General features: G+C 39.3%; 1 protein-coding gene across 2 annotated transcripts in view; it reads left to right on the plus strand.

Annotated features, from left to right (window-relative positions):
* afap1 (actin filament associated protein 1) overlaps positions 1-25,615 on the plus strand; it is a 72,207-nt gene that overhangs the window by 23,917 nt on the left and 22,675 nt on the right. For both annotated transcript variants that reach the window (XM_067579261.1, XM_067579260.1), the window contains exons 4-6: positions 20,928-21,036; positions 21,227-21,438; positions 21,611-21,790. In XM_067579261.1, the coding sequence (XP_067435362.1) occupies positions 20,928-21,036; positions 21,227-21,438; positions 21,611-21,790 (501 nt within the window). The remainder of the gene's footprint in view (positions 1-20,927; positions 21,037-21,226; positions 21,439-21,610; positions 21,791-25,615) is intronic.

Below are 25,615 nucleotides of genomic sequence, written 5' to 3' on the forward strand. Positions count from 1 at the left end.
ACTACCACACCCCCTTTTCTCTATATAAGGAAAGCTCTGTTGGAGTGGTGCAGCAGTGCAGAGAGGGCCGTGATGGTAAAAATGTAGAAAAACTTTCCTGCAAGTGAAACAATAGTTTAAGACGTAGAAGCCAGAAAAGGCAGATTTGGCTGGTAAACATGACATTGATTTGGAGCCCGATTGTGAATCCTGTAAACAGCCTGCATACCTGTTGCACCTAAACCACGCAGTACGCCCGAAACAACATGAAAAGTTGGTAAATGTGTAGATCTGTAGAATTGATCTGAATAAATCTCTACTACTGCACCAGGAGCGCATCTTGTTTTGCATGATGCACTCTCATAAATATTATAACAAATTCAGATGAGAACATATTGATGACTCCTGGATTTGTGCTTAAAATGTTCATATGCGTGGTTTAACTTCTTATTCTCTGATCACAAAGTTCCTAAATGAAATCAAAATGTTTCTAAATTTTGACTATTTTATTCAGGGAAAGTTCTTTCATGGTTACTTGTATTTAGTAATTTAATATTTGAAAAACAATTAAACATATTAAAGTCCCCCTCCACTTAAAAATGTGTTTTGATTATTGTTCCCTCACTATGATGTTTGATCTTCACTGTGCAGAATGATGTATGTGAAAAGTTTGTTTTCACATTCATCTGCAGAAATTTCTCTGTACTCACCTTAAATCTCAACAACGTGAATTTACGAGCAGAATTTTGTGACATCGCAACTAGTTTGGAAGCCAATCTTGGTCCAGTATGCAATTTACAGGAGTGTGATGTGGAAACTTGAAGCCTACAGTGTCTCAAGGGTAAAAGTCCCGATTTTCTCTCCTTGTTGCTCTTTTCTAGGTGATGTCATTGCGTCCTCAGTTTTCATAAATGAAAATGGTAAACGTTATCATAAATAAAAGGGAATGATGGCCAGACAGACCCAAAGTCAGGTTGTGAAGCTCCAAACCCACATAGAACAATAATGAAGACATCATACCCAACAGGGGAGGTAGACAACAATATGCAGTGGACACTGACTGGCTGTACAATTGTTCAAAATTAAAACGAAAAATGAAATAATGAAGATGAAGCTTTCTTTGGGGAGACATTGGGATGTTGCATCAGCAAAGAGGAGAAATTCAAACTTAGGTTGTCAGTTTTAGTTAATTTTTTGCTTTGCTTTGCTTTTGACAGACCGACATCCATTAGACGGTAACTAACTGATTCATTTTTAAGAAAAGATTTGATGTAGCTTTCATTTATGACAGCTGTCCAGCAGTCAGTGGCCAGAGCTAACGTTAGCTTGACTGTTAGCTCAAGCTTATTCTCCTCAAAGTGTTTTTCAATGCGTTTAGTCACAGTAGCTGTCGATGGCATAACATGTTTGAGATTGCAGGCCGAAAATAAATAATAATACCAATATAAGGCGACCCTGATTATGAGACGACCCCTTCCCCCCTTTCCAACAGCTGTTAATGGAAAAATAACATTACTATTTGAATATAACTTACACCATAGTAGAGTTACATACTCTCACACACTCCTGCCAGGCTCCTGGAAGTGGTCAAAAAATTTTTTCTCCGGCAGTTAGCATTTATAAGACTGCCTGTTTGTCTTTTTGAGCTCCTCATCATCTGTGACAGTGGTATTTGGCAGCTTGACATATTCGCAGTAGAGTCATCGGAAGATGCTTTGGACTTGTTTTCACTTATCATGAATTTCTTTCCTCTGTGGAAACACGTTACACGAGCCTTCAGAAACTCCTGCAGGTTAAAATGGACTAACCTCTGGCTGGCTGACTTTAACACACTCACTATAAACAGACTTTCAGGCACTCGCTAGCCTAGCAACATTAATGCTACAAACAACCCAAAATGCAACACTCTGTGTAGAATTCAGTTTTACGCCAGTTCTTCCTCCATTCAAAAAGAATATGATGTTGTGAAAACATAATTGTCTAGCCATTGGCGGAGTGTCTTTGCAAATTAACCTATAGACCAACATGCGTAACTGGTAAAAAATATTATTAGCAGTTAACCGATTAACAGTTAACCATTGAAGTCCCTAATTCAAACATGATGGAGCCAACAATTCCAACAGTACAACATGCTAAGTGGAAATACAGCCTTATATAAAACGTTCTACAAGTAACATATGTGCAGGGTGTCCAGAATAACAGCAGTAAAGTACAATTCACATAAATACACTTGGATGGAAACCCAGCTACTGACTTTTATTTTCTTCCAGCTCTCTGTCTCTCTCTGTTGCCTCCTCTCTGCTCTGAAATTACCATTCATCACATTTCCACACTGACCTCTGGATAAGCTGTCCAGACAGAGAGAAAAGAAAATCTGTTCTGCTCCCTCACCACTCTTTGTTTGTATAAATTTCAGCCTGCGGGAAAGGACAAAAAGATAGATGGATGGGTGAAAGGAAGAGAGAGGGGAGGAGACTGCAAAAGAGAAAGGAGTAAACAGGGTAGGGAGTTAAAGAAACAAAGAGGAAACAGGATTTAGTGCAGATGAAAACACTCAAACCCTGTTTAGTCATGTTTTAATGCATGATGCACAGTTAATTTGTGGAATAGAATATTTTATAAAGCGTCAGTCGTGAGTTACTGAGGGTGAGTAAGTGCAATAAACAGACGAGAGAGAAGTGGTGGAAGAATGGAGGAGTATTCAGGAGGAAGAGACGGCCTTGGCCACGGTCTGTCTGTGACCCGTCAAGGCTCAGTGGCGAGCCAAACCAACACTCTGAAACACTGAGAGCCTGCGGCTTTAGAGGCTACATCAATGCTCTGTCTACCCCAAAGCCTGTGGCAGCCATTTTGATTACTCACTGTTATATTTAAGGAATAATTAGTTAGAGTAGTCTTGTGGATTTACAGTGTAATTGTTGATAGTGAAGTGGCAGTGTTATTGCATTAAATCACTTAAATAACACGGATAGACATTGAACATTTACAAAATGTTCTGCTTGTGTATTAAACACAAAAGAGGAAGTAATCAAACGGAGACCTCCATGATGCGTTTACTCGATGTGGAATTGTTTTGCAGTTTGTCACGAAGGTCTGTCCTTCTTGACAAGCTCTTTAATGTATAATGCATACAGTAGCAAGATACTGAATTAGCTAACATTGCTGCATTAGCACTTTAGCTGCCAACACAAGATTTTCAGTCTGTAGAAGTGTCAAGTCATAAAGTGGATTTAATTCAACATTATATTAACTGACAAAGGTGCTGTGGTGTAAAGTATTCATAGCAGCCAGAATCATTAGGTCCCACAATAAATAGGTGGCTTTCAACACACCCATCTATATTATTTGATATACTAGATGCTCACACAGCTGGTTCTTTAGCTACTGTTCAAGAATTGTATTTCCAGGCAGAATCTTTTTACAATACTTATTACTGCTGCTGAAGCCAAAGCACTAAATGTTGCTGTATTACCTCCACATTCAAATTGGTAAGATGGAAGACGTTAGCCAAACTTCCAGCAAAATAAAAACCATTTAAGATGTGTCAGCTGTTTTAAAATCACTGGAAAGCAACACATACACTGATTTGTTGTTGATTTCATAGCAATACAGACATGCAAAGTTCACCTCAATGTTTAGCATGCACTGCTAACATGTGCTGTTCATCCATTTGGGGAAGAAATATCCTGTTTTACTGTATATACTCCAATTCAGGAATTATTCAGACCATATAATGTTCTTATTCTCCAGTTGTTCAACAATGATGTTGTGTTGTTAACTGATGTCTTTCTAATATTAGTTAGGTGTGTTTATGCATGAAAAACCTGTGGCTTAGAAAATATATTGTGTCATTTAATCAGCTATCAATAAATGTTAGTAATAAAGAATGGGATTTTGAATGCAATAATGAATGCATGTATTGGCTCTTTTAATGCAAAACACCCTGGATGTTCCTACAACTTTAGTGACAATATTGCCTCAGGACAGTCAGCTGAGATGAAGACATGCTAGCCTGCTAACACAGTGTATCTGTTAGTGGGGCATGAGAGTCACATGTGTCACACTTGTTAGCCTGGGCATTAGCAAAATGAAAAAGAAACAAAGAGATGATGTGTATGAACAACTGTGTAGCTGAGAGTAGGAACTTGTTTCCCAAGGCCAGACTTGTTATTGACTCTCATACACACACAAACACACATGCAAACTAATATCATTAGGGATCAGCAGACACAGCAGGATATTCACTAATTAAATAGACATCCATTTGGCCCTATTTTAGTTTATCAAGCTCAAACTGATCTGCTTTGAACTGCCCTATGGGCTTCCCCTTTTCTTTGTGTATGTGTGTGTGTATGAAGAGGGTAATTAAGAAGTCACTGCAAAACAAAATTGAAGAATACATGGCAGACAACAGACAAGCAAATGCATGCCATGACTCACAGCAAATCATAGTGCTAAAAATACTGCAGTGGCCCAGATTTGAAATGACCATGTGTAGTTCTTTTTTGGAAACGGAAATACTCTTTCAAGAGACAAACTAAATCGAATAAAACGAGGAAAGCAGATAAGCCATATTTATCAGCTTTTAAATGTGATTTCCAAAGATTTCAGCTGAATAACAGCTCTGGCAAAAGACATCCCTTAACTCTGTTCTTTAATCATGTACTCACACACTTTCCTGTAAAGCTCTTAAAGTGGACTTATCTTTGATTGTATTTTATTTTGGCATTTTTAGGCAAACGTACTCTGTTACAGAGCATTTCCTCATCAATGGACAGATGACTGTTTTGTCTATCTGTGCAATAAAGAAGTCAGAAGACACGTTCCATACATGTCAGGCAGCAGAAAACTAGGGATGGCTAACTCTAGCAAACACACACTTTCTCTTTGCAATACTCCAAATGGCCACAGGGACAAATTGGCAGCAAGGCTGGGTGGTGGTGCCATATCCAGCTCTCTTAGTATATCCATGCTGTAGACTGAAAGGTAAAAAATGTTTAGCCTAGCAGCATTAAGGCTGTAAACGACCTACAATACAACACTCTCTCAAAGTAAGAGGCTTATTCTGTAACACAAGTATTATTTTAAATATCTATTGATGTGTGTGTTACTTTTATAATTCATCAAAATATGGTTTTGGTGGATAAAATGTGTAATGAAAAACCTCCATCACAATTTCCCAAAATCTAATAAGACATCTTCAGATTGCTTGTTTTGTCTGGCCAACAGCTCAAAACACAATGTATGTTTAATTTATAATGATATAAAAGAGAAAAGCAGTAAATCATCACGTTTAAGAAGTTGGAACTGACAAGTCTTTGACATTTTTGCTTGATAAGTGACTTAATCAATTAATGATTAATCAAATGATTGTGGATTGTCTGTCAGTCATTTAATAAATCAATAAACTAATAATTTTAGCTGTAATAAGTTGACGTTTGCAAATGTAATTTCAGGAATAATGTACATCTTGTATTTTGGTCAATATAGTATATGATAAGATGAAACTGATGGATTTTTAATGATATTTGGTGATCCTTCAAACATCAGTAAATGGAGGAATGCACTCCTGTTTGTGCTGTCATAGACAAATGCCCTCAAGATGCTATGAGTGTAGGACTGTGTGTGTGCAAGAGTTTAAATATGGTAAAACTGATGGGTTTGCTCAGACACATGCTGTATACACACAGAGAGAAGCAGGATCTTTTCATGTCAGTTTGATACTCTCCACACCCCTCAGCTCATAAATCTCTTCAGTGATCTAAGGAAGAGGATCCCTGTACTATTATACAATGTGTCATATACCACACTTGAACACATACACACATGCATTTAAACACACACAAACCAAGGTCTGTCTCTAATTAGATCATAATGACCAATAAGGGTGACAAAATCCCTCTGAAGTCTTGTAGTACTACAAGAATCTCGCTCTTTCTCTTTCTTTCTCTTTTCATATCCAAAATTAATGCTACACTAATATTGCTCTTTTATCTTTGGCATGAAATACATTCCTGTCGTCAACAAGCTTACTGCCTCAGCCACATGAACCGTTTCTATCCAGCTGTCAAGCAGTTTGAACAAAAGTCCTGAAAAATAAAATGTAAATTATGTGTGTTTCCATTAAGCTGCACTGAAGCAAACAAATCAAGTTCCAGATGTAGAATGGAGCTGCGTCACTGAACACATCCACCAGAGTATTTTTCTGCAGTTTTCATACTTCATGCTTCATGTTGAAATTCGCTTTAAATTCACCAGATAAAGGCCATGCAGCTCTGATGGGTGTCTTGTACTGTACATGACAGCATCTTGTGTGATATATGGAGGTCTTGGTAGACAGGAAAAGGTGTCAGTATGCTATAAACAAACTGTTTGACGGATCATTGGACAACATTGGAAACCCTGTCCCTCCATGCTTTTCCGACAGCGGAAATAATTTTAGTGAAGTTCTGAAACCAATAGTCCAACAAATCCAGATTTAGACTACTCTTTCAACTGCTTTCGGATTTCATTTTTCAAACAACTACTTTTCGTGTATAACCAAGTGCCTCACCATGAACACCTTTGAGGAGAAAGTCAGAAGGTGTGCACTGTTAGCAAATTTTTTTACATTTAATTGGGTCATGTCCCTTTCTACAATGGCAAGTATTTTGCCCTGCCTTTGAGTGTGGCCAACCTGGTTGTATGAGACTTTGTACGAAATAGCCCTTTTCAAGCATGCCCCAGCCTTAAAGCCACTTTGAACTATGGTGGAGTAAGACTGATCTAGGTCTTTGTCATTTTAACTGCATTTATTTCAGTTTTTAATTTATTGAAAGCCAGGTGTAGTACAGAATGCTGGTTAATTGATTAGTGTTTGGTCTGAAAAATGTCAAAGATTAGTGAACAATGCGCAACACAAGTTTGGTAAGCCAAGGTGACATCTTTAATTTGCTTGTTTTTTCTGACCATCAGTTAGAAAACCCCAATTCTATTTACAATGATGTAAACTGGAGAGAAGCAGCAAATCAAATTTAATAGGCTGAACTGGCAAATGTTTGGCTCTTCTTGCTGATTGCTTCAGTACTAATGCTCTCATTTTCTAAAAAACAGTTGCATTTCAGTCAGTATTCCAGTCACATCATCGGTTGCATCCTGTGTATGGGCTGTGCAAGTCTCTGTTCGCTTGAGGAAAATGTGGACCAGTCCTCTTGTTGAGACACAAATGATTTCCATCTGTGTTGATGTTGGAGAGCGATGCCATCCCCTTCAGCCCACGCCCACCCTTTCCTCCTCTACTCCCTCGTCTTCCCCCAAGCAGACCCTCCCTTACTCGGCAAGTTAACCATTTAACACACGCATAGATGTGTGTTGCATCATGCACACACTAAAAATTCACACCATGTGTAATGTTTGTTTGCTTTCTTTTTTTGCATTTGTGTGTACAGTGTATGTATGTCATGGTCATATGTATACAAACTAGCTGGGTTGTGTTATCCGTTGCAGTCTGGGTCCCATTTGGAATTCATTTCCTCTCTTTCTCATTTTGAATCAGACAACCCCCCTCCTCCCTAAGCACTTTCAAAGATAAATATAGCCGCAAGCGGCAATTGACGGGGTCCAAGCACAAAGCAAGGTTTTAGAGAAGAAGAGAGCCTGAAAAGCTTGAAGAGTAGGCGAGATGAAATTGACGTGTTCACAAGGAGGACTTGATCACTCTGGGACTTGAACCCAGGACCTTTATATCCTCATGTGAGGTGACTTACACCGTGAGCCATTGAGGACGTGTTTTGTCCTGTGCCTTCTCACATTTTGAGGGATCAAAATGACACAGGCCAAACAGGAGCATTTTTGTCAGATTAAACTTAAAAAAATCACAACAATTTAACTTTTGGGGATACAGTTCTGAAAAAAACACACATAGACCTGCTTTTCTTGGGTGTATAGTCAAAGATTTTGGTGAAAAAATTGGATGAAATAGAAAATGTTGTGTTTACAGTAGAAAGTACAGTAAGATACTGAATATCACTGCTGACTCACCATTTGACACATCTGAACGCCAATAGAAACATGTGGTGTCTAGTATTTAAAGAGTGTCTCTGTCAATTTTGGTAGCATATGAATGAAGACTTTTAGAGATATAGATGTTAATTGATTTCGCATATTTTGTAAAATATAGAATGACGGAAATCCTCGACATTTTTCAAAAAGCTTATAAAAATGCTACCTACCAAAAAATAACATCTAAATTATATTTTGCCCCTAAAAATGTAAAAAGACACCATACTCTAAATATTAAAGCAAGATGGGAAGTAGAGGGTAATTTCACAATGACATTGGAAGAATGGGACACAATGTGCAGACAGCAAAGCTCCCCCTCCTGGAGAGAATTCAACTGGAAGAATGTGACTCGATTCTTCTGTACTCCAGCATAAAAGACTAACTACTTTACTCAGACTGCCTGCTGGAGGTCCTGTGGAAGCGCAGTGGCAAACCACTTTCACATTTTCTGGAATTGTCTCTCTGTGGCTCCATTTTGGAAAAGTGTCTACAGTGTCCTGGAGACATGTATACTGTGAAAATACAGAGAGATTTATCTTGTGGTGATGGGCTTAATCAGCATTGTGTGAACTTGTTTGGCAAGGGCTTGACATTCATTTATATGTAAAAGTTCTGCACTGCAGGTTTGAGGGAAAAACCAACAAATTGTCTTAATAAGATGTTGGACCACCATGTGCCGCCAGACGAGCTTCAGTGCGCCAGCATTGATTCTACAAGTCTCTGAACTCTATAGGAAGGATGACCATCATTCTTCCAAAAGATATTCCCTCATGTGGTGTTTTGATGATGGTGGTGGAGAGCACTGTCTAACATGTCAGTCCAAAATCTCCCATTGGTGTTCAATTGGGTTGAGATCTGGTGACTGTGAAGGCCATAACATATGATTCACATTCATACTCATCAAACCATTCAGTGACCCCTCATGCCCTATTGATCGGGGCATTGTCATCCTGGAAGAGACCACTCCCATCAGGATAGAAATGTTCCATCATAGGATAAAAGTGTTGACTCAGAACAACTTTGTCTTGATTTGCAGTGGCCCTTTCCTCTAAGGGGACAAGTGGAAAAAAAAAAAAAGATTTGCTTTCGGGAGTTCGTCGCATGGCATGTTTTGGTCTCCATTTGGTGCTGATGAATCTGTTTTCATATTTTACGTAATTCCTCAGTGGGGTTCCCCTACTTTGTGGCTTGGTCAACCACAGCAAAGCATTCAATGACATCAGCACTATTGTGTCATTGACTCAAGACAGGAAATGAAGTTGTTCTAACAGATCATATTGGAAGGCGTCGCACTTTGTCACGAGGCAACCAAACAAGTGACAAATTGGAGATTGAATAAGTATTAACTGCAGTGAGCAGTGGGACTTTACTTTACCAAGTGACACATGCCCACAGTATGGTTAATCCTGAGGGCCAGAACTGTTTAAGTCTACTTATACTTTGGAAAAAATCCCCGCTGAGAAGTTGGAGCATGGATGGAAAACCTATTTCACAACTTTTTTTCCCCACTCAAGTGCTTTTGAGGGCTTTTTACAATGCCAGGACTTTTTTCCTGACACATGATGTGATCTGAGTGACAAAGCACTGAGGGAAGCTATTTCTTCAGGCTGGTAGAGAACTAACACAATGTGTACCAAATTAAATCAAGACTGATTGACACACATGAATTTGAATGAACGTTTTATTGATGGATTGACTGCTTTTTGCTCGTCAGTACCACCTTTAATGGGTTAGGGTTAGGTGTCTATTCATTCTATCTGTGAAATAATAATTGTCTAGCGAGCTACTCCATGCAAATGTGGTGGTGTGATTACATAAAGACAGTAACACTGGAACAAGTTACAAATGGAAATACAAACTATTACCGTAACAGACATAAATGAGCAGTTTGTCCGGAGAAAGCTGGAGACAACAATAATGGCTAAACCTTAACTCCCTACTCCATACTCAACACACATTGAGAAAATTTCTGGATTTTTAAAATTTAAACAGTGAGGCTGAAAATTTCATATGTTTATTCACACCATAGACTGTAGAACAAAGGAATGTAGTTATTGTGACGTTATGCATAGACTTCTGAATCCGAAAGGAATTTGAATCCTGGTGGTTCAGTTTACCCTTTGCCAGCCTAGAGTTATTAGTATACTGTATATGATTGATGACAACTATCAAATGTTGATATTGGTTAGAAGCCTCAAAAATCCATTATCAGTGGGGCTCTAGTTTTTATGGTGCAGTTGTAATACATATTGAAAAATCACAGCATTTAGTCAAAAACTAATTTGTAGTGTTTCACTTGTAATATGTTTTTAGTACATTTTCATTGACGTCTGTTTGCTGTAGGTGACTGAATGGTGTAAATGTATGTTTTGTTTCTGCCTTAGTGCATGAATCCCTCCATGTGACTACTCCCTCAGTTATGTTACAATAGACTAGTTCCATTCCAGATATGTACCTACTTTATAACACAGGGCTCCCTTCCAGTGAAAGCAGGGCCACCCCACCCTACCAGATCCTACCGGCTCCCACCGGCTCCTTCAGACCCACATTTACACCTCATTGTGAGGTGAGAGAAATACAGGAAACACCCAACCCAGTCTCACACTCCGGTTATTTTTTCAGCTCAGCCGGCAAGCAGGCACGTCCGCCAGTAACGGCACTCTGGTGAATGCACCTGTCCTGCAAAATACACACTTAACCCGCCAGCCTGAGGAAGGAAGGAGGGAAAGTGATGGAGGGGAAAGGAAGAATAGAGTTTAAAATGGTAGCTGTGAGAAAGGTTTTGTTTTTTCTGAGGTAACACTAGCATGGGTGGTTCATGTATAAACAGAGAGGTGGAACACTTAGATGTGTATCGCAGGGGTTGGCAGGTCCTGAGCTTGGACGAGGCCTTGAATCCTGCAGAGAGGGGAATTTTAGAGAGATTTAGTATGTGTGTATCCGTGTGTTAGTCTAGTTTGTCTTTTGTTTCCTTGTTTCTTTCCAGACCAGTGCTTTCTATGTGTGAATGTTGGAGGTAACACTAGCATGGGTGGTTCATGTATAAACAGAGAGGTGGAACACTTAGATGTGTATCGCAGGGGTTGGCAGGTCCTGAGCTTGGACGAGGCCTTGAATCCTGCTGAGAGGGGAATTTTAGAGAGATTTAGTATGTGTGTATCTGCGTGTTAGTCTAGTTTGTCTTTTGTTTCCTTGTTTCTTTCCAGAGCAATGCTTTCTATGTGTGAATGTATACTAGTATGTGGGGGTGCAGTGGATCACAAAACTCACGGTTCAGATCGTATCACAGATTTGAGTCACAGATCGGATCATTTTTCGGATCAGCAAAAAAAAAGGAGGGGGGGACAAATAAAACTTTGCTTTCCATATATTCTGTAAAACACTTACATTAAGGAACTTTTGCCCATGGTCTTAAATGAAAACAACATTCAAGACGTCCAATGTTTAAATAAAATCTTAAAATATATAAAATATTCAAAGCTCTATTGTTAAATTAAATTGCAATATGAGACATGATACCTTCCTCCTTTAAACATGGTGGTGAATGAAACTTCATCAAAATTTGATGATAACTTACAAATATGAACACACGTCTTGTCCTGCAGCTTTGCTTGTTGAACGAACCACCAAACAAACATTCACCGGGGAAAAGTGCACCACTAACGTCAGTTAGCTGCTAGATAGCTAGTTAGCTGCTCAGCTGCAGCACATTAAACAACATGTAAACATACCTGCAGATGTCATTTCGAACACATTAGATGCTGGTTTGGTCGTTGCTCTTCAAAATCCCTGTTAGTGACAAGCTGTCTGTCCATGACTTGTACTTACAGCAGTTTGTTTACTTTGTCTCCAATGAGACATTCAATTTTATAGTTAATCCGCGGTTCACATGCATGCCGAACTGTGGGGGGCGATCCGTACAGATCACGGATCAACTATGTTCCGTTACACGACTACTAGTATGTGTGTGTGGTTTAAAAGAGCGCTCTTATGTAAAGGGTGTGTGTTGGCTAATCAGCTGACATCCGGATTAAGTTCCTCTCCCACACAATGAGGCTTTCGGTAGTGCTGCTGGACATCTGCCACTGTTGCAACCACCATAATGTATTCTGTGGTTTGTTATCACAATATTTCAACTGATAATCCAAATTCATATACACAGAGTGTCCTGAGATGTCTGTTTTTTTTTTTTTTTTTTTTTTCTTTTACAAATTCTTACAACTTAATAAGTAGATTCATTCAAAACACAACTTAAGTGACCATAATATTCCATGCAAATTTGCAGGTATGGTATACATATTGTTGCAATGAAATTTTACAATTCGTCTTCCTTCTTTTTGTCAACCATTGCTCCATCTTCTACAAGTTAGTTGTTTCAAGGTTATCCTGGGACAAAGGCAGGCCATACTGGGTCAACTTGGAGGCTGATGGGTAACTAGCACCACAGCCTTTTGCTTTTTGTGCTTTCATCTTTTCCTGCAATCTGGCATCAATTTATAACTCATTGCCTTAGCTTGACCTCATGCTTAAGCTTAGAAGAATGTATGGGGGAAGGGGATATCTGTTCACATTTTGTCCCATGTATCTTTTCCATGCCTTTCTCTTTTTACTGAAGATGGTTAGACAAGGATCATAGTCATAATTGAAAACCTTTCAAAGGTTTGGAGGTGTGCTGATACTGCAACAGCTGATCTGAAACATTTGGGCAGTCCTTTGTTCATCTGAGCATTATCAGGAAAGAAGACTGAAAACACGTGCGCTTGAATAATGGGTGGCAGTAGCTTGGAAATGAGAGGAGGAGATGGGAACAGCTGCAAAAATCTGGTCAAGGAAAGTGAAGGAAGAACACTCTCCCCTCCATCAATTAACTACCACCCAGGTGACCTTGAGTAAGACACTTGACCTCATGGTTGTACAAGTAGAGTGGCGCCCAGAGGCCGATCGTATAAGACTGTGGTTGGACTGTGCAGCTCCCAGATGTGAATGTGTATAACTGTGAGGCAGGGTGGTGCTGGAAAAGAGCATAGGCCTCAGCAAAATACCCCTTTCTGGATAAATAAAGCTTTGAGCAAACCTTAAAAAGGGCTTTCACAGATAATCCTTACCTTGGGGAAGCTGAAGGTATTTTCATTAACAGCAATGTGTCCTTCAAATCGAAGTAGTAGGTGTTCATTTTGTCTTAAATGATATAACTTACAGTCTAAGTTCTATCATTTATCATTAAGTCATTCACTGTCATAAACCAAGACATAGAAACATGAGAACTTCCAGCACAATGTTTCCTGAATAAAATACAGTGTAAGTGTTAAAGGCTCTTGTTATGGCCATCCGTTTGGATTATTTTAACTTTGTCTCAGAGAAATTGTGTTTTTTCCATTAGTTTAGTATGGCTTATCACTTATGTAATCCAAAAGTGAACTGATTTAAACAGCTGAATGTATGTTGGAGTTTCTACTTTGGCTTCAGCTCACCACACTGCTTGAATGCACCTTGGGAGTCATAGTTGACTTCTGTCCTTATGTTGTTATATACAGAGGCTTGTTCCTTTGTATTTTTTATCACAGGAGCAGATATTTTCTAACACAGTCATTCATCATTTGCAATGATGATCCAACCAGGATAGTTTCAAGCCCATGCAAGACTAAGAACTGTCAAATTTAAAAACTGTTTTATCCCTACTTCAATAAAAATTTTAAATGACAGCAGATGAAAAAAGATGAAATCAATGTAAAAACCAACAGAGCTTTATTTTTATGTATGTGTTGATGATTGACTATTTTCCAGTTGTAGGGCCTTTCTATACTTTTTTATGTACTATAGATTTTTATCTCTTTATCATCAGTGTATGTTTTTTCTGTCCTATTTTATTAGCCTATATGTTTTATTATTATATTCTTAGATATGTTTCTTGCTTCCTGTAGCTGTCTTACCCTGTATTTTATGTATGTGGAATGTTTTTTTTATGGATGCAGCATGGGTGAAAGCCCAATCCAAATTTCCTACAATGTGGGACAATAAAGTTAATCTTGAATCTTGAGTCTCCTAAAATTGTCTGTGAACCTTAAATACCCAAAAGACACCTTTGTCAGGACGCAGCCCTAGCAAGGTATTTGTACTATTTATGTACACTCCACCATGTAATTTGCTGGCCAGTAGTATAACAAATTAAGTATGATAAAAAATGCACATTTTTAAAAATATGGTTCATAAGTAAAAGACCCTTGGTGACGTGGTCATTCATCAATGCAATACTGACCAAGTCACTGGTTACGATTCAAACTAGTTTCATTCCAGCAATGTTTGCTGTCCAAAAATATTTTAGGGTTGGCTCTAGCCAGAAAAATATGTGCCATTACCCAGTGTAGGGTAATTTGCCAAGGATCATGGGAAAATGCAGTTTTCCCTTTCCAAAGCCTTTCCGAAGGGAGTGGTTTTCCTGTGTCCACTCAGTTTATCCATTCCAGCATCCCATTGGCACTGTGGCAGAAACATTTATTCATGTCCAGTCCTCCTACACAGGGCAAAAATGGATACTTGGCATAAATGTTTGGATGTAAGTTTCAGGCCAGGACCAGAGCAGCAGACAAACCTCCCACTCCAAGTATCCAAACCAAGGTCAGGACTTCTTTACCGCTACCTAATTACACATTATGACTGTGGAATTCTGACATTTCTGATCTGCATCCATGCACATGACCTGTACGTACTGCTCTACTTATGGTTGTAGCAGTATTTCCTCTGGAAATATATTCTTGTCAGGGAGGAACAGCAATGAGACCATGACGGGACATGAAAACTCCCTTGAAATGCCTAAAGCAGTTGCTTTATGTAAGTTAAGAGTATAATGAAGTATTTAAAGAATATGGGTGATTTGCTATGGCAATGTTCATTGCATGTGTGACACTTTTTGTTTCATCATGGTAAGTTTTTCTTTATTTTTACTTTCCACTTTGACAAGAACATTTCTCAAGCAAACAAAAAGACAAAAACAAGTAGTACAATCATTCCATCATATCATGTAAAAAAGTGTAACGCACATTTTCATTTGGCTGGCAGGTTGTTGAAACTGTAGAACGTTTCAGATATCTTGGAGCAGTCCTGGACTGCCATCTGAAAATCTCTGAAAATACTAACCATATGCCTTCAAGCATTTCTTAAAATTTGAAGCTGAGTAACCTGAATGAAAGCAAAGCCATGAACATCCTGAAATACACTTCTTATCCTTTATCCCCTCAGTTTTAGACCCCAGAGTCTAGGAGGTTATTTTGAGGGCCTTTGGAAACTAAAATATTTAAAAGAAGTATTTTATTTAAAAAAAAAAAACAAAACAAAAACTGAGCTGCAAATTATTGTATGTAAACTTTTCACCACTGGACTGTGTTTTATATTCCAATGGTGTCTTGTTCCCATATTTGTTTTATGTGTTATTATATGTTTTTGTGCTGCTTTTGTTTGGTTTAGTGAGCTACACACAGTCTACCATCTATTTTTATTGTATTCTACAAAAATACATTTGTTTTAATGTTGAAGTAGCTGAATGTGTGAATTTGAGAATACCTGAAGAAAAAGTTAGTCAGTGGCAAGTTCAACATTTTGTTCACAATTCTCTTTCTCATCTCATGTCTGTACATTAAGTATTAAGCCAAAGACAACAGGTAATTAGCTTTGCTTAGCATAAAGACTGGAAACAGGGAAACAGCTAGCCTGGCCCTGTCCAAAGGTCAAAAATCTGCCCACCAACACCTCTTAAGTTTACTGATTAACATGTCATTTTGTTTATTTAATTGTCCAAAAACTGAATTGTAAAAATGAAAGGTTATGATTTATTGGTAGTTCTGTGCTTAGCTATTTATTGATCTTCTGGAGTCTCTGTTTCCACAGAGTTCCCTCTCTTATCTCTTTTAACGTAAACTCAGTTGTGGAGATTCAGAAGCTTGATTTGTGAGTTAAGATCTGCAGTGAGTAGGATACTGCTGTATGAATAAAGTGAGTGAATGTTTTGGAGATCTGTGGAGCATTCAAAGCCAGAGCTAGACTGCAGTGAAACGTGGACCTTTGCGTGTTGGCGATTATGCAGTGTGTGTTTACGGTCAGCAGAGGGGCGGTATGCATTGTGACCGCAATGAACTCCTGTTAGCTTCAGTGTGTTGCAGCGTTTATCTGCAGATCACTCGTGTGATACGGCCAAGCTGTTGTTTGGGGGAGTGAAAGCATACGCGCGTCTGTATACAAGTATGTGTGTATGCAGTGTATGCAAACACACTTTCCTCACCCCAGTGCCTCCAAGCTTTGAGTCACCACATAGCAGAGCAATGGGATCACATTCTCTGGAGTGTAGTGTAATGTATTCTGCTGCACTCAGGGAAAAATGCTTTCCCAAACAATCGTCTTCTGCATGATTATTAATGGTATTATTGTTGTCTCAAAGTTTGCTAAAGGAAGTCATTGTGATGTGAGATATGAAGCTGTAGACCTCATATCAACAGTCTTCCTCCACCAATGCAAACAAGTCCAGTTTCACATCCACTTCTCAGACCTAATATTCTGATATTCTTCTATTGTTTGACTGTCGAGGTTGATTGCTTGTGTTCTTTTTGCTTCTCTGCCTTTCTTTCCTTCTGTCTTCCTCTCCGGGGGATTTTTTTTTCTCTCTTGGGCGGGGATAGGGAGGAGAGTGCTGGCAGCCGTGGAGTTTAGCGGGGCAACGTATCCCAGCCAAGAAATGAGTTCACCGAACCGCTGCTTCCCCCTAAGGAGATGCGATAAGGTTTCTGCTAGGGGCCTGGCCCGCCACTTGTCTTATGGATGAAAAGAGAAGAAATGGGCGGCGAAGAAGTTTTGCAAAGAGGAGGGGATGTATTGAGTGAAACAAGAGAAAGACTAAAAAGAAACACAACTTTGCTTTGTGCCTGGTGAACCAAAAATGCCTCAGATGACTATTTCGTTAGGATAAGTCATTTATCATTTCACTGAGTCTTAAAAATCGCGTTTGAAGAAAACTGCAATTGTAAGGCTATATGACTTGTGGAGATGGAGCTTTTTTGTGCAACAGTGAAACAAGACAGATGAAGAGTGACGAAAGGAAGACTATAGCATTTGGCTTGAGGGAGAAAGAAAACGTGTGAGAAAACAAACTGAGGGTCAGGTCAGGGAGTTTTAAACATTTTTTAATGGACTGTTGGGCAGATGGTGTTGTAGGCCTGGTATTTATCAGTGTTTATCTTTCATCCCCTTCCATCTTTCATTCTTAAGGGCTTGACCCCAACGTATTACTAAATGTACAGAATTGGCCCAGATATTAACAAATGGGCCAGTGCTTCATTTTTGATTTAACACGAGTAATGACACAAGTGGGGTTTTCAGAGATGTTGACAGGTAAAATGGAAAACCCAGAAAACTTCATAGGGGCTTAGAAAATTAATGGAAATTTGTGGATTTGACAAATGATTTAATTCATTTTAAAATACAGGACCCTGTTTCTTGGGTATACCTCAGCGCTTAGGTTCTCCGTCCATCTCCATCCCAAGGTCAGCACTGCACATGCTGAGGAAAACCATGTGACGGGTAGTAATGTTGACGCAGCAGAGCTTTCAAAAGCAATTACTTCACAAGGCAAGATGTGATTCTTGCAATGTGTGTAAAAGTACAGTGAGTTTGACAATATCCACAGGCCTCCTCAGGGAATGTAACTCCCTAAGTACGGAAATTTGGTCACGTGATAACACGTGGTCATAAATGGTGGGAGATACAACCACTTCTTATACTGTAATGGAAGTTCTCTACTTGGGGATCCTGCCTTAGCAAGTTCCATTCACTGAAGAAGGCCATGGGATAGGGTTGAAAACTCCAGTAAAAAAAGCTAATAAGTGATCCCTGACTCTAGAATAATTTATCACAGATATGTTTCCAAGGTCAACAATAAATCTTCCCACTCACAGACTACTTATTTCCAAGCACATTTTCATACTCATTAAATGTTAAAATTTACATCGAGTACATGAAGTATTCATCCAAATAATAATGAAAGAGTAATAAATAACTTCTAGAAAAATCCCTAATTTCTATCATTCAGTAATGCTTTTCAGGCCAAAAGGGTTAAAATGAAAATTACAGGTCATCTTTGAAGAAAATGACAAATGTAGTTGTGTTTCTAATAAATTAGCCTTTCTCTTGGCATTCTTTTGATATACTTGTTCAAACAAAATTCAAAAGTTCTCTTTCAATACAGCAACGCCATAATTATGGCAGAATGATTGTAATGTTAGACTGTCCACTTTGAAGGTGCAGTGACACATACTTTCTGCCCTTTAAAGAAGTTAGCCATTGAGGCTACACGCCAGCTAAACCCTTTTATGAATGTTCCATGTTGTTACAGCAATGGATGCTGACATCACTGCAGCACTGACGCCTGATTGGGTCAGCTGTAACCAATGGCCCATAGCACATAGAGTTTCATAACAGTTATGGAGTTTCTCCTCTTCAGAACCGAGCCGGCAGCGGAAAATCGGCACCGCCATCAGTAAATAAAATAAAAAGACAAATCAAAGGGGTTTTCCATAAGAGGAAAAAGTCTGCAGGAATTGCAGCGTGGTCGTGGTCTTTGTGAAAAGCGTTTTCAGGGAGACTTAGAGTGTGGCCTTATAAGGTCTTTATGGCTTGACAACACTGCATGCACTTTGAGGTTGTCTGGTACTGGCTTGTGTGGGCTACTTATTAGAATGACGCTCCAGAAGAAACATTGCTTTTAATGGACCATGCTATATTCCACTGTGCTCCTGTAAGCAGGGATTTAAAAGCATTATTTCATGTTAATGTACTTCCTTAAAAAATCCTTATTTTCACCAGACTGGATGAACGTCCATTTGACATCAGTGACATCACAAAAGCACAGGTTGTAAATGATGAAATTAATGATGGCTGAATTCCATTTAGGCTCACTGTCACACTGTCATGGCTTACTGGGACACTTGAATAGAACAGAGCCCTTGTTAGTGTTATGAGTAACACTTGTGCATTTACTACCATGACAAGTCCAAATGTCTTTTGTGATAAAGGCCTGTTGAATCAAGCGTTATACTGTAATCCATATTAGAAACTCACACCATGGTACATTTTAATACAGTTAAATATACAGTAGTTACAGGTAGATAGAGTGAAAACTTTAAGAAATTTTAATTTCATGGTTTCAAATGTGATCAGACTTAGTGTGAATCATATTTTTTGGAGGCAACACAATTGGAAAGTAAGGCACTTACTGCAGGAGCAGATGCTAACAATTCACACTAAGACGTATTGTCACTAGTTAAAAATGCTTCATCCTAAGCAAAAATTCACGCTTATTTCAAGGGTTTTATGATTTCACTTTATAAATGTTACAAAGATGAGAGGGAAAAAGAGGGGTCTGGAGGAATATAAAACATTGTGAGATTAACTTGAATTTTAGCTAGCAATGCTAGCTAGCTACAGCTAACAACTGTGGAGTTGGTAAATTGGCTGTTTGAGGAAAATAAACACAGATATACACAAATAGTTCAGCAGTCAAATGGTTGTGTGTATAAAGCAAGGTTAAAATTCAGCTAAAGTATGACTTAAGTAAGTAAGTAAGCAGTTCTCTACAGTGTGGAAATGCTGGAATCACAGTGATATATGCCAACCAGTGAGACATTTTTCTCTATGTGCTTAGAGATTATCAGATTTGATGTTTATAGCCATAGTTCTGTTAGTTTTAAGAGGTGAAACGTCAGAGGAACGGTGCTCAGTGCCGTCCAAGATGGATCACGTCAGGCTGTGCAGTTGATCCTTCGCTCTAACAACTGGATTTGCTGGACTATGTGGTGCCAAAGGGAACACATCCAAACAAAGGGGGTCTCATTTCTCTCCCTCTACCCTTCACCCTCTCCCTCTGCGTCTCTCTCTGTTCCTGTCATGAGCTCTGCAGTATAATACCATGAAATACCTTAAATCCATTCAAGGTCTAATTATTCACCAAGCAATAACATATCAACTTTCACTGGCTTTTTCAATTAGTTGGTTTTCTCAGCTTTGCTTCTTTATTTTGTGTATCAACTCGCTCTTACATTCAATTCCAGTCATTACTGAAAGACTTTAATATAGCTTTCTTAAACCAACACTGTTCTTGGCCACTCACTGTTTTTTTCTGTCACACAGTACCTTGTAATTATTGTCTTTCCTTCCTCACAAGCATTCTTTCTCAGTCTCCTCGATCTCTCCTCTCTTTCTTCAGATTCTGAGTTTAGTGAAATGTCTTTACTGCACAGTGCACATTTCTGCACAGTGGTTGACTCTGTTTTGAGTTGACACTTTGCCTCTCAGTTTGTTGTGTTTGTGTCATTCTCTCTAGCCTTCCTATAGACGTACAGAGAAGCCCCCAAAAAGATAACATGATTTAAAAATCTCAACAATGTAGACATCGCATCAATAAGATTCAGTGATAGATGGAAGCATAGTGTATGATTTAAATTTTACGTGGTGGTCTATCAGTTTTTTATTCATATCAGTATGAATAAAATACGCTCAATTTATTTTATAGAAATAATAATACCAACTTATAGAAAACTGTGCTTGAATGTACTGAAAATGTCAGTTTTTCAACACTGGAAACTGGCTAAAATGTCTCAGAAGGTTAATTCTTTGCTTGTGAAATGAATATCAATTCAAGCACTTAAAGGAGGTGAAGTGTCAGTTAAGGTGTAAGCAGTGAAAGCAGTTGAGGTGTCAGCTGAACTATACATATGAAAATGAGTTAAAGTTTTAGTTGACTTGAAAGTGCTAAAATAAGTTCAAATAAATTAAGTTATAACTTAAAGCAGTTTAAGTGTCATGATGATTTGCTGAAGAGAGTACTTGAACTTCATGCTAACTAATGGAACCTTCTGTTCTGTCTGCAGCCTCCAAACAGCGGCCCTCCTCCTCTTCCCAGCTCCTCTCTACCAGAAGGGTACTATGAGGAAGCCGTTCCTTTAACTCCTGGAAAGGCTCCTGAATACATCACATCCAGTGAGTGACTGATTGATTTATAGTACACATCACTGATATAATGCACTCACTTATAGCTACACATACAGACAGTAGTTAATGGACATGCTCTTGAAGAGAAACATTGAAGACACTTCTCTTTTGTCTTGTTCTGCCTGTCTTACTTATTCTCTCATACCCCACACCTCTCACTTATGCATCTCGCTCTTAGACTATGACTCGGATGCCATGAGTAGCTCCTATGAGTCGTATGATGAAGAAGAGGAGGATGGTAAAGGTCAGAAGATGCGTCACCAGTGGCCCTCTGAGGAGGCGTCTATGGATCTGGTGAAAGACGCCCGGATCTGTGCATTCCTGCTGCGCAAGAAACGCTTCGGCCAGTGGACCAAACTTCTCTGTGTCATCAAGGATAACAAACTGCTGGTGAGGACACTTCTGTACATGTACAAACATACTTGCAAGTATAAATGTGTGCAGCATATAGCTAACAAAGATAATAAAGAAGTTCTCGGCCCATTGACAAATTGAGAAAACATCACAGCAGCAACATGTTTAGTTCCTCCAGTTTAACATTCCCCCTTTCTTTCTCCCCAAGTGTTACAAAACTTCCAAAGACCACACCCCCCAGATGGAGCTGACCCTGTCTGGGTGCAGCATCACTCACATTCCCAAAGACGGCAAGAAGAAGAAGCATGAACTGAAGATTGTGCACCAGGGGGCGGACGCCCTGGTGCTGGCAGTGCAGAGCAAAGAACAGGCCGAGGAGTGGCTCAAGGTAACGCAGTGAACCCTAATGGATAATTTCTGTGCAGTGTGATTACATACAAACTCAATGCAAAGACGCAAGTAGATACAAATTCACCCTCAGTGACACAAATTGACGCAAATGCGTGTCCACACGAGTTGAAAATGTTTCAACTTGAGGGAAAAATTGGCACGTATTGCAGGGCTTCATGAATGCCCTTCATGAACATACAGACAGGAGAGGGGAAAAAGGAGAGACTGGAAGGAAATAAGATCAAGAACTGGAGTTTCTGGTGAGCTCTAAGTTCAGTCAGAACACAAACACATAGACTCATTCCCACAGACAAAGCCTGCCGTTGCAAGCTAGCTTACAGGTAATGTAAAGTAATGTATTTTGGCTGTTTGGGGTGAATAAACACAAATGATGCAGCACGAGTAAAAGGAAAATTTACTTTGCATTCTGTCTGAACACACCATAACACACATGTTGTGAGTGACTTTAATGCAGAGAAAGTTCATTCTGATCTGATACTGTATGTGTCTCCATGCTGATAAATAGAACAGTTGAGCTGGACAGTTCATTCTTGACTTTGGGAAAAGCAGTTGATAAAACAATTTCCAGTCAAGGTCCACTTACTCACTTGCTCTTGGTGGTCTTCATCAGCAGATAAATGTCTGCTCAGCTAACTTTTAAGCCAAGTTTGAACATCTACAGTTTAATGAAAACTGAGAAAATTAAGAATGTGTAATACGATGGAAAGCCCCAGCACAAGCAAATAAGTGGACCTTGAGTGGAGATTGTTTTGTTAAGTGCTCAAATAATTCAAAGTTAATCTTTAAGAACAATTAACCATATGGAGTGGTGTTAGCAGAACCTGATTAGATTATTGGGTGTTTTACTCACCTTGAATCATTTTTACACTCTTCTTACAAATTTAGACTCATCTTGGACACTTCTGCTGTAAAATAGCATTACAGATCATTTACAGTAATCATTTACAGTAAATTTATAGTAAAAGTCACCAATTTAACCATTGTGACATTTACATGATACTCAGTGACCATTTTGTTAAACTACCTTCCAAAGTTCATAATACTTAGATTGAAAAATAAAAATAAATCACATAAAAATACACAACTTTTCTTCAATATTTTACTAAATTAGGGTCTAACAGCCTTTCTTAATGCATAATGTTGCCAAAAGACATGATTGCTAAACAGTGAAGAGGCCTAAAACCCCGTTAGCTGTTCTAAAATTACTTAAACCACAGCCTCGTGTGGCTCATTGCATAAAGTAGAGAGCTGTCAAACACAGTAAAGGGAGCTGTATACCAGTGTTGGCGGAGCTCACCATAGATCATTGTAACATAGTTCAGACTGGGGGGAAAGTCTTGGGATGTGCTTGAAAGTTTCATTTCGGATGTTGTTGTCAGGGGGGTAAAATTAGATGCATTTAGCTGGTATTGAAGAATAAAGGGTGTAGCTCTCTGGTTTTGTTCTTCAGGATGAACCTTTTCCTGATATTGTATGACTAGCGGTTTGTTATGAACGGGTGGTTCTGCTGGTTTCTCTCTGATGTGAAGATGTTTGGTTTGTAGTCCTCCTCTGATCCCCCTCCTCTGTGTCTTTCACACATTCTTCCTCTGCCTCTTCTACCCCCCCTCCTTCTCCTTCACTCTCTGATCTTTCCTTCTGGACGCTCGTCAAGTCTGCAAAACAAACCTACCCCACCGACATCAAATAGGCTCCGGTACTTTCTGCTTTTCAACCCCTATGTCCATTTGTTGTTAGTGCGGTGCCAGCACCTCTGGGCTCTTTCTATTTCAATCACAGGAGGGAAGACGGGCCTCATCTGGTCTTTTGATTTAAAAGAATCCCCTCACCCCACCTCTGCTTCACTCTCCTAAGCATCAACCTATTGTGCACTATTTTAGGATCCCTTTTTGTCCATTTGTGCGATGGTATTTTTGTAATCATTTGCGCCTGCTGGCCTCTGCCAAATCCATTCCCCTCTGCTGCAGTTTTACCAACAGGCTTTTGGACTCTCAGGCACACTTTTTTTTTCATTACTCACTGAAGGTCTTGTTAAAAAATGAAGTGTGGAGCAATTTTGCCCCGCAGACCATTGATGGAAACACCAGCCTTTTTATTTGCAGTGTTTGCTCTCTGTCTTTCCCTGCTCAGTTTTTCATGTTTATGACTGTCAGGAAACAAAGATCAAACAGTTTGTGTTTTTCTTCTTGATTCGATTACTTGTTCCGTATGGTAATTAGCCGTTGTTTATTGATTGGCTGGGGCAGGTAACCTCGCCAGGCCGAGGTATCTGCAGGCAGTCGCAACCAGACCCGTGAAAATATACAAATCTCTGTACCACCCAAACTTTGGTAACAACTGCACTAATTGTTGCTTGGAGAAACTAGGTCTCGGTGCATATTTAGTCAGGTGCCTGGATATTGGAAACATATTGAACTGATAACACTATGGCAGTTAGTTTTTCATTCTCGCAATCACCCTGGAGCTTTTGTTAGCTTAATCGATGCACATGTAGTTTGTCATGCTGCTGCAATCAGCAGCAGTCATCAGATCCAGTTGGCTGAAGTTCTGCGCTCACACCCTCCTTTGCAAAACAAGTCTGGATATAAAGTCCATGTGCCGTCATTAGGAACAGTGACTGAGGGTTCTTTGGAGCCTCAGGGTGTTAGAGTGGCATCCAGCCAGAAAGATTAGCGTGTCTTTGTGTCTGTGTTTGGATCTTGTGTTGCTAGGACCACTGGGTATTAAGCACTCATTTATTTCTTCATTATTCCCCTCACTTTTTCTTTTGTCTCTTGACCTCTTTTACTCCAGCTCTTCCATTTTTTTGTCCACCTCTCTGGAACTTGTCTTCTACCTAGAGGCATAAAACTTCAACAACAGTCAGGGATGTAGTGGGACAAAAATTCAGCCCCGTACTTTTGTCCAGACCAGCCCACATACCGGCCCACCGGTCCATTAGGTGCAATGCCTTTATGCATTTTATCAAAGAGTGCTTTATGAATAAAATGTATGGTTGTCACTGTTGTCATTATTATAATAATTATATTATACTACTAGTACTTCTACTAGGCTACTGCAATAACAAGAGGAACAAGGACAGTACAATACCAGTACATTTGTGCCTACTACTAGGCTACAGGATGTAATCGTCGTGATGTAGTACTTGGATATGTCTCTAGAGGCAGCTCACACATATTAAAGCCTACTGAGTAACACTGTACACTAGTCTCACCTACAAACAGTTTGTAAAATGATGCAGATAGAATCCAGCTACAAAATGAAAGTTCAGTTTATTACACATCTGCATGAATAACATTATTCTTACCACGTCAGATGGTTGATGACCATTGCCATTGGCACTGCTGCCAGCCGCCTTCACCAGTGGCCGAACTGTGACATCAAGTTTGGTGCTTGTTAAAGTTGACACACCAAACAAATGACTTATTTTTTTATATTTGGCTGCCTCTCCTTCTAACCCCTGGTGTTTTTTTTTGCTCTCTCGGTCCTCCCTTTTCACGTAGTTTGTCTTTCCATGCCACATAGTGTCAGTGTTGCTAGTGTTGTGACTGTTGTTACGGTTACAAGCCACACAAATGTTCAACTCACACAGCACGCATAACTACCACCAAATCAGAAGATGCGTCGAAGTAATGACAACTAGCCAGTCACAGCTGAAGACCACCAGAGTTTTGCCCAGTTTGCCCGATGGCCAGTACATGCCTGATGACAGTCATTCTTGCATTTCAAATTACCGATGTGGATAATTGAAATAAAGATCTCTTACGACATTTCCCACCCTCGTTGAATCTGCTGGCTAATG

This window comes from Thunnus thynnus, chromosome 22 (genome assembly GCF_963924715.1).
Source record: "Thunnus thynnus chromosome 22, fThuThy2.1, whole genome shotgun sequence".
Taxonomy (NCBI): Eukaryota; Metazoa; Chordata; class Actinopteri; order Scombriformes; family Scombridae; genus Thunnus; species Thunnus thynnus.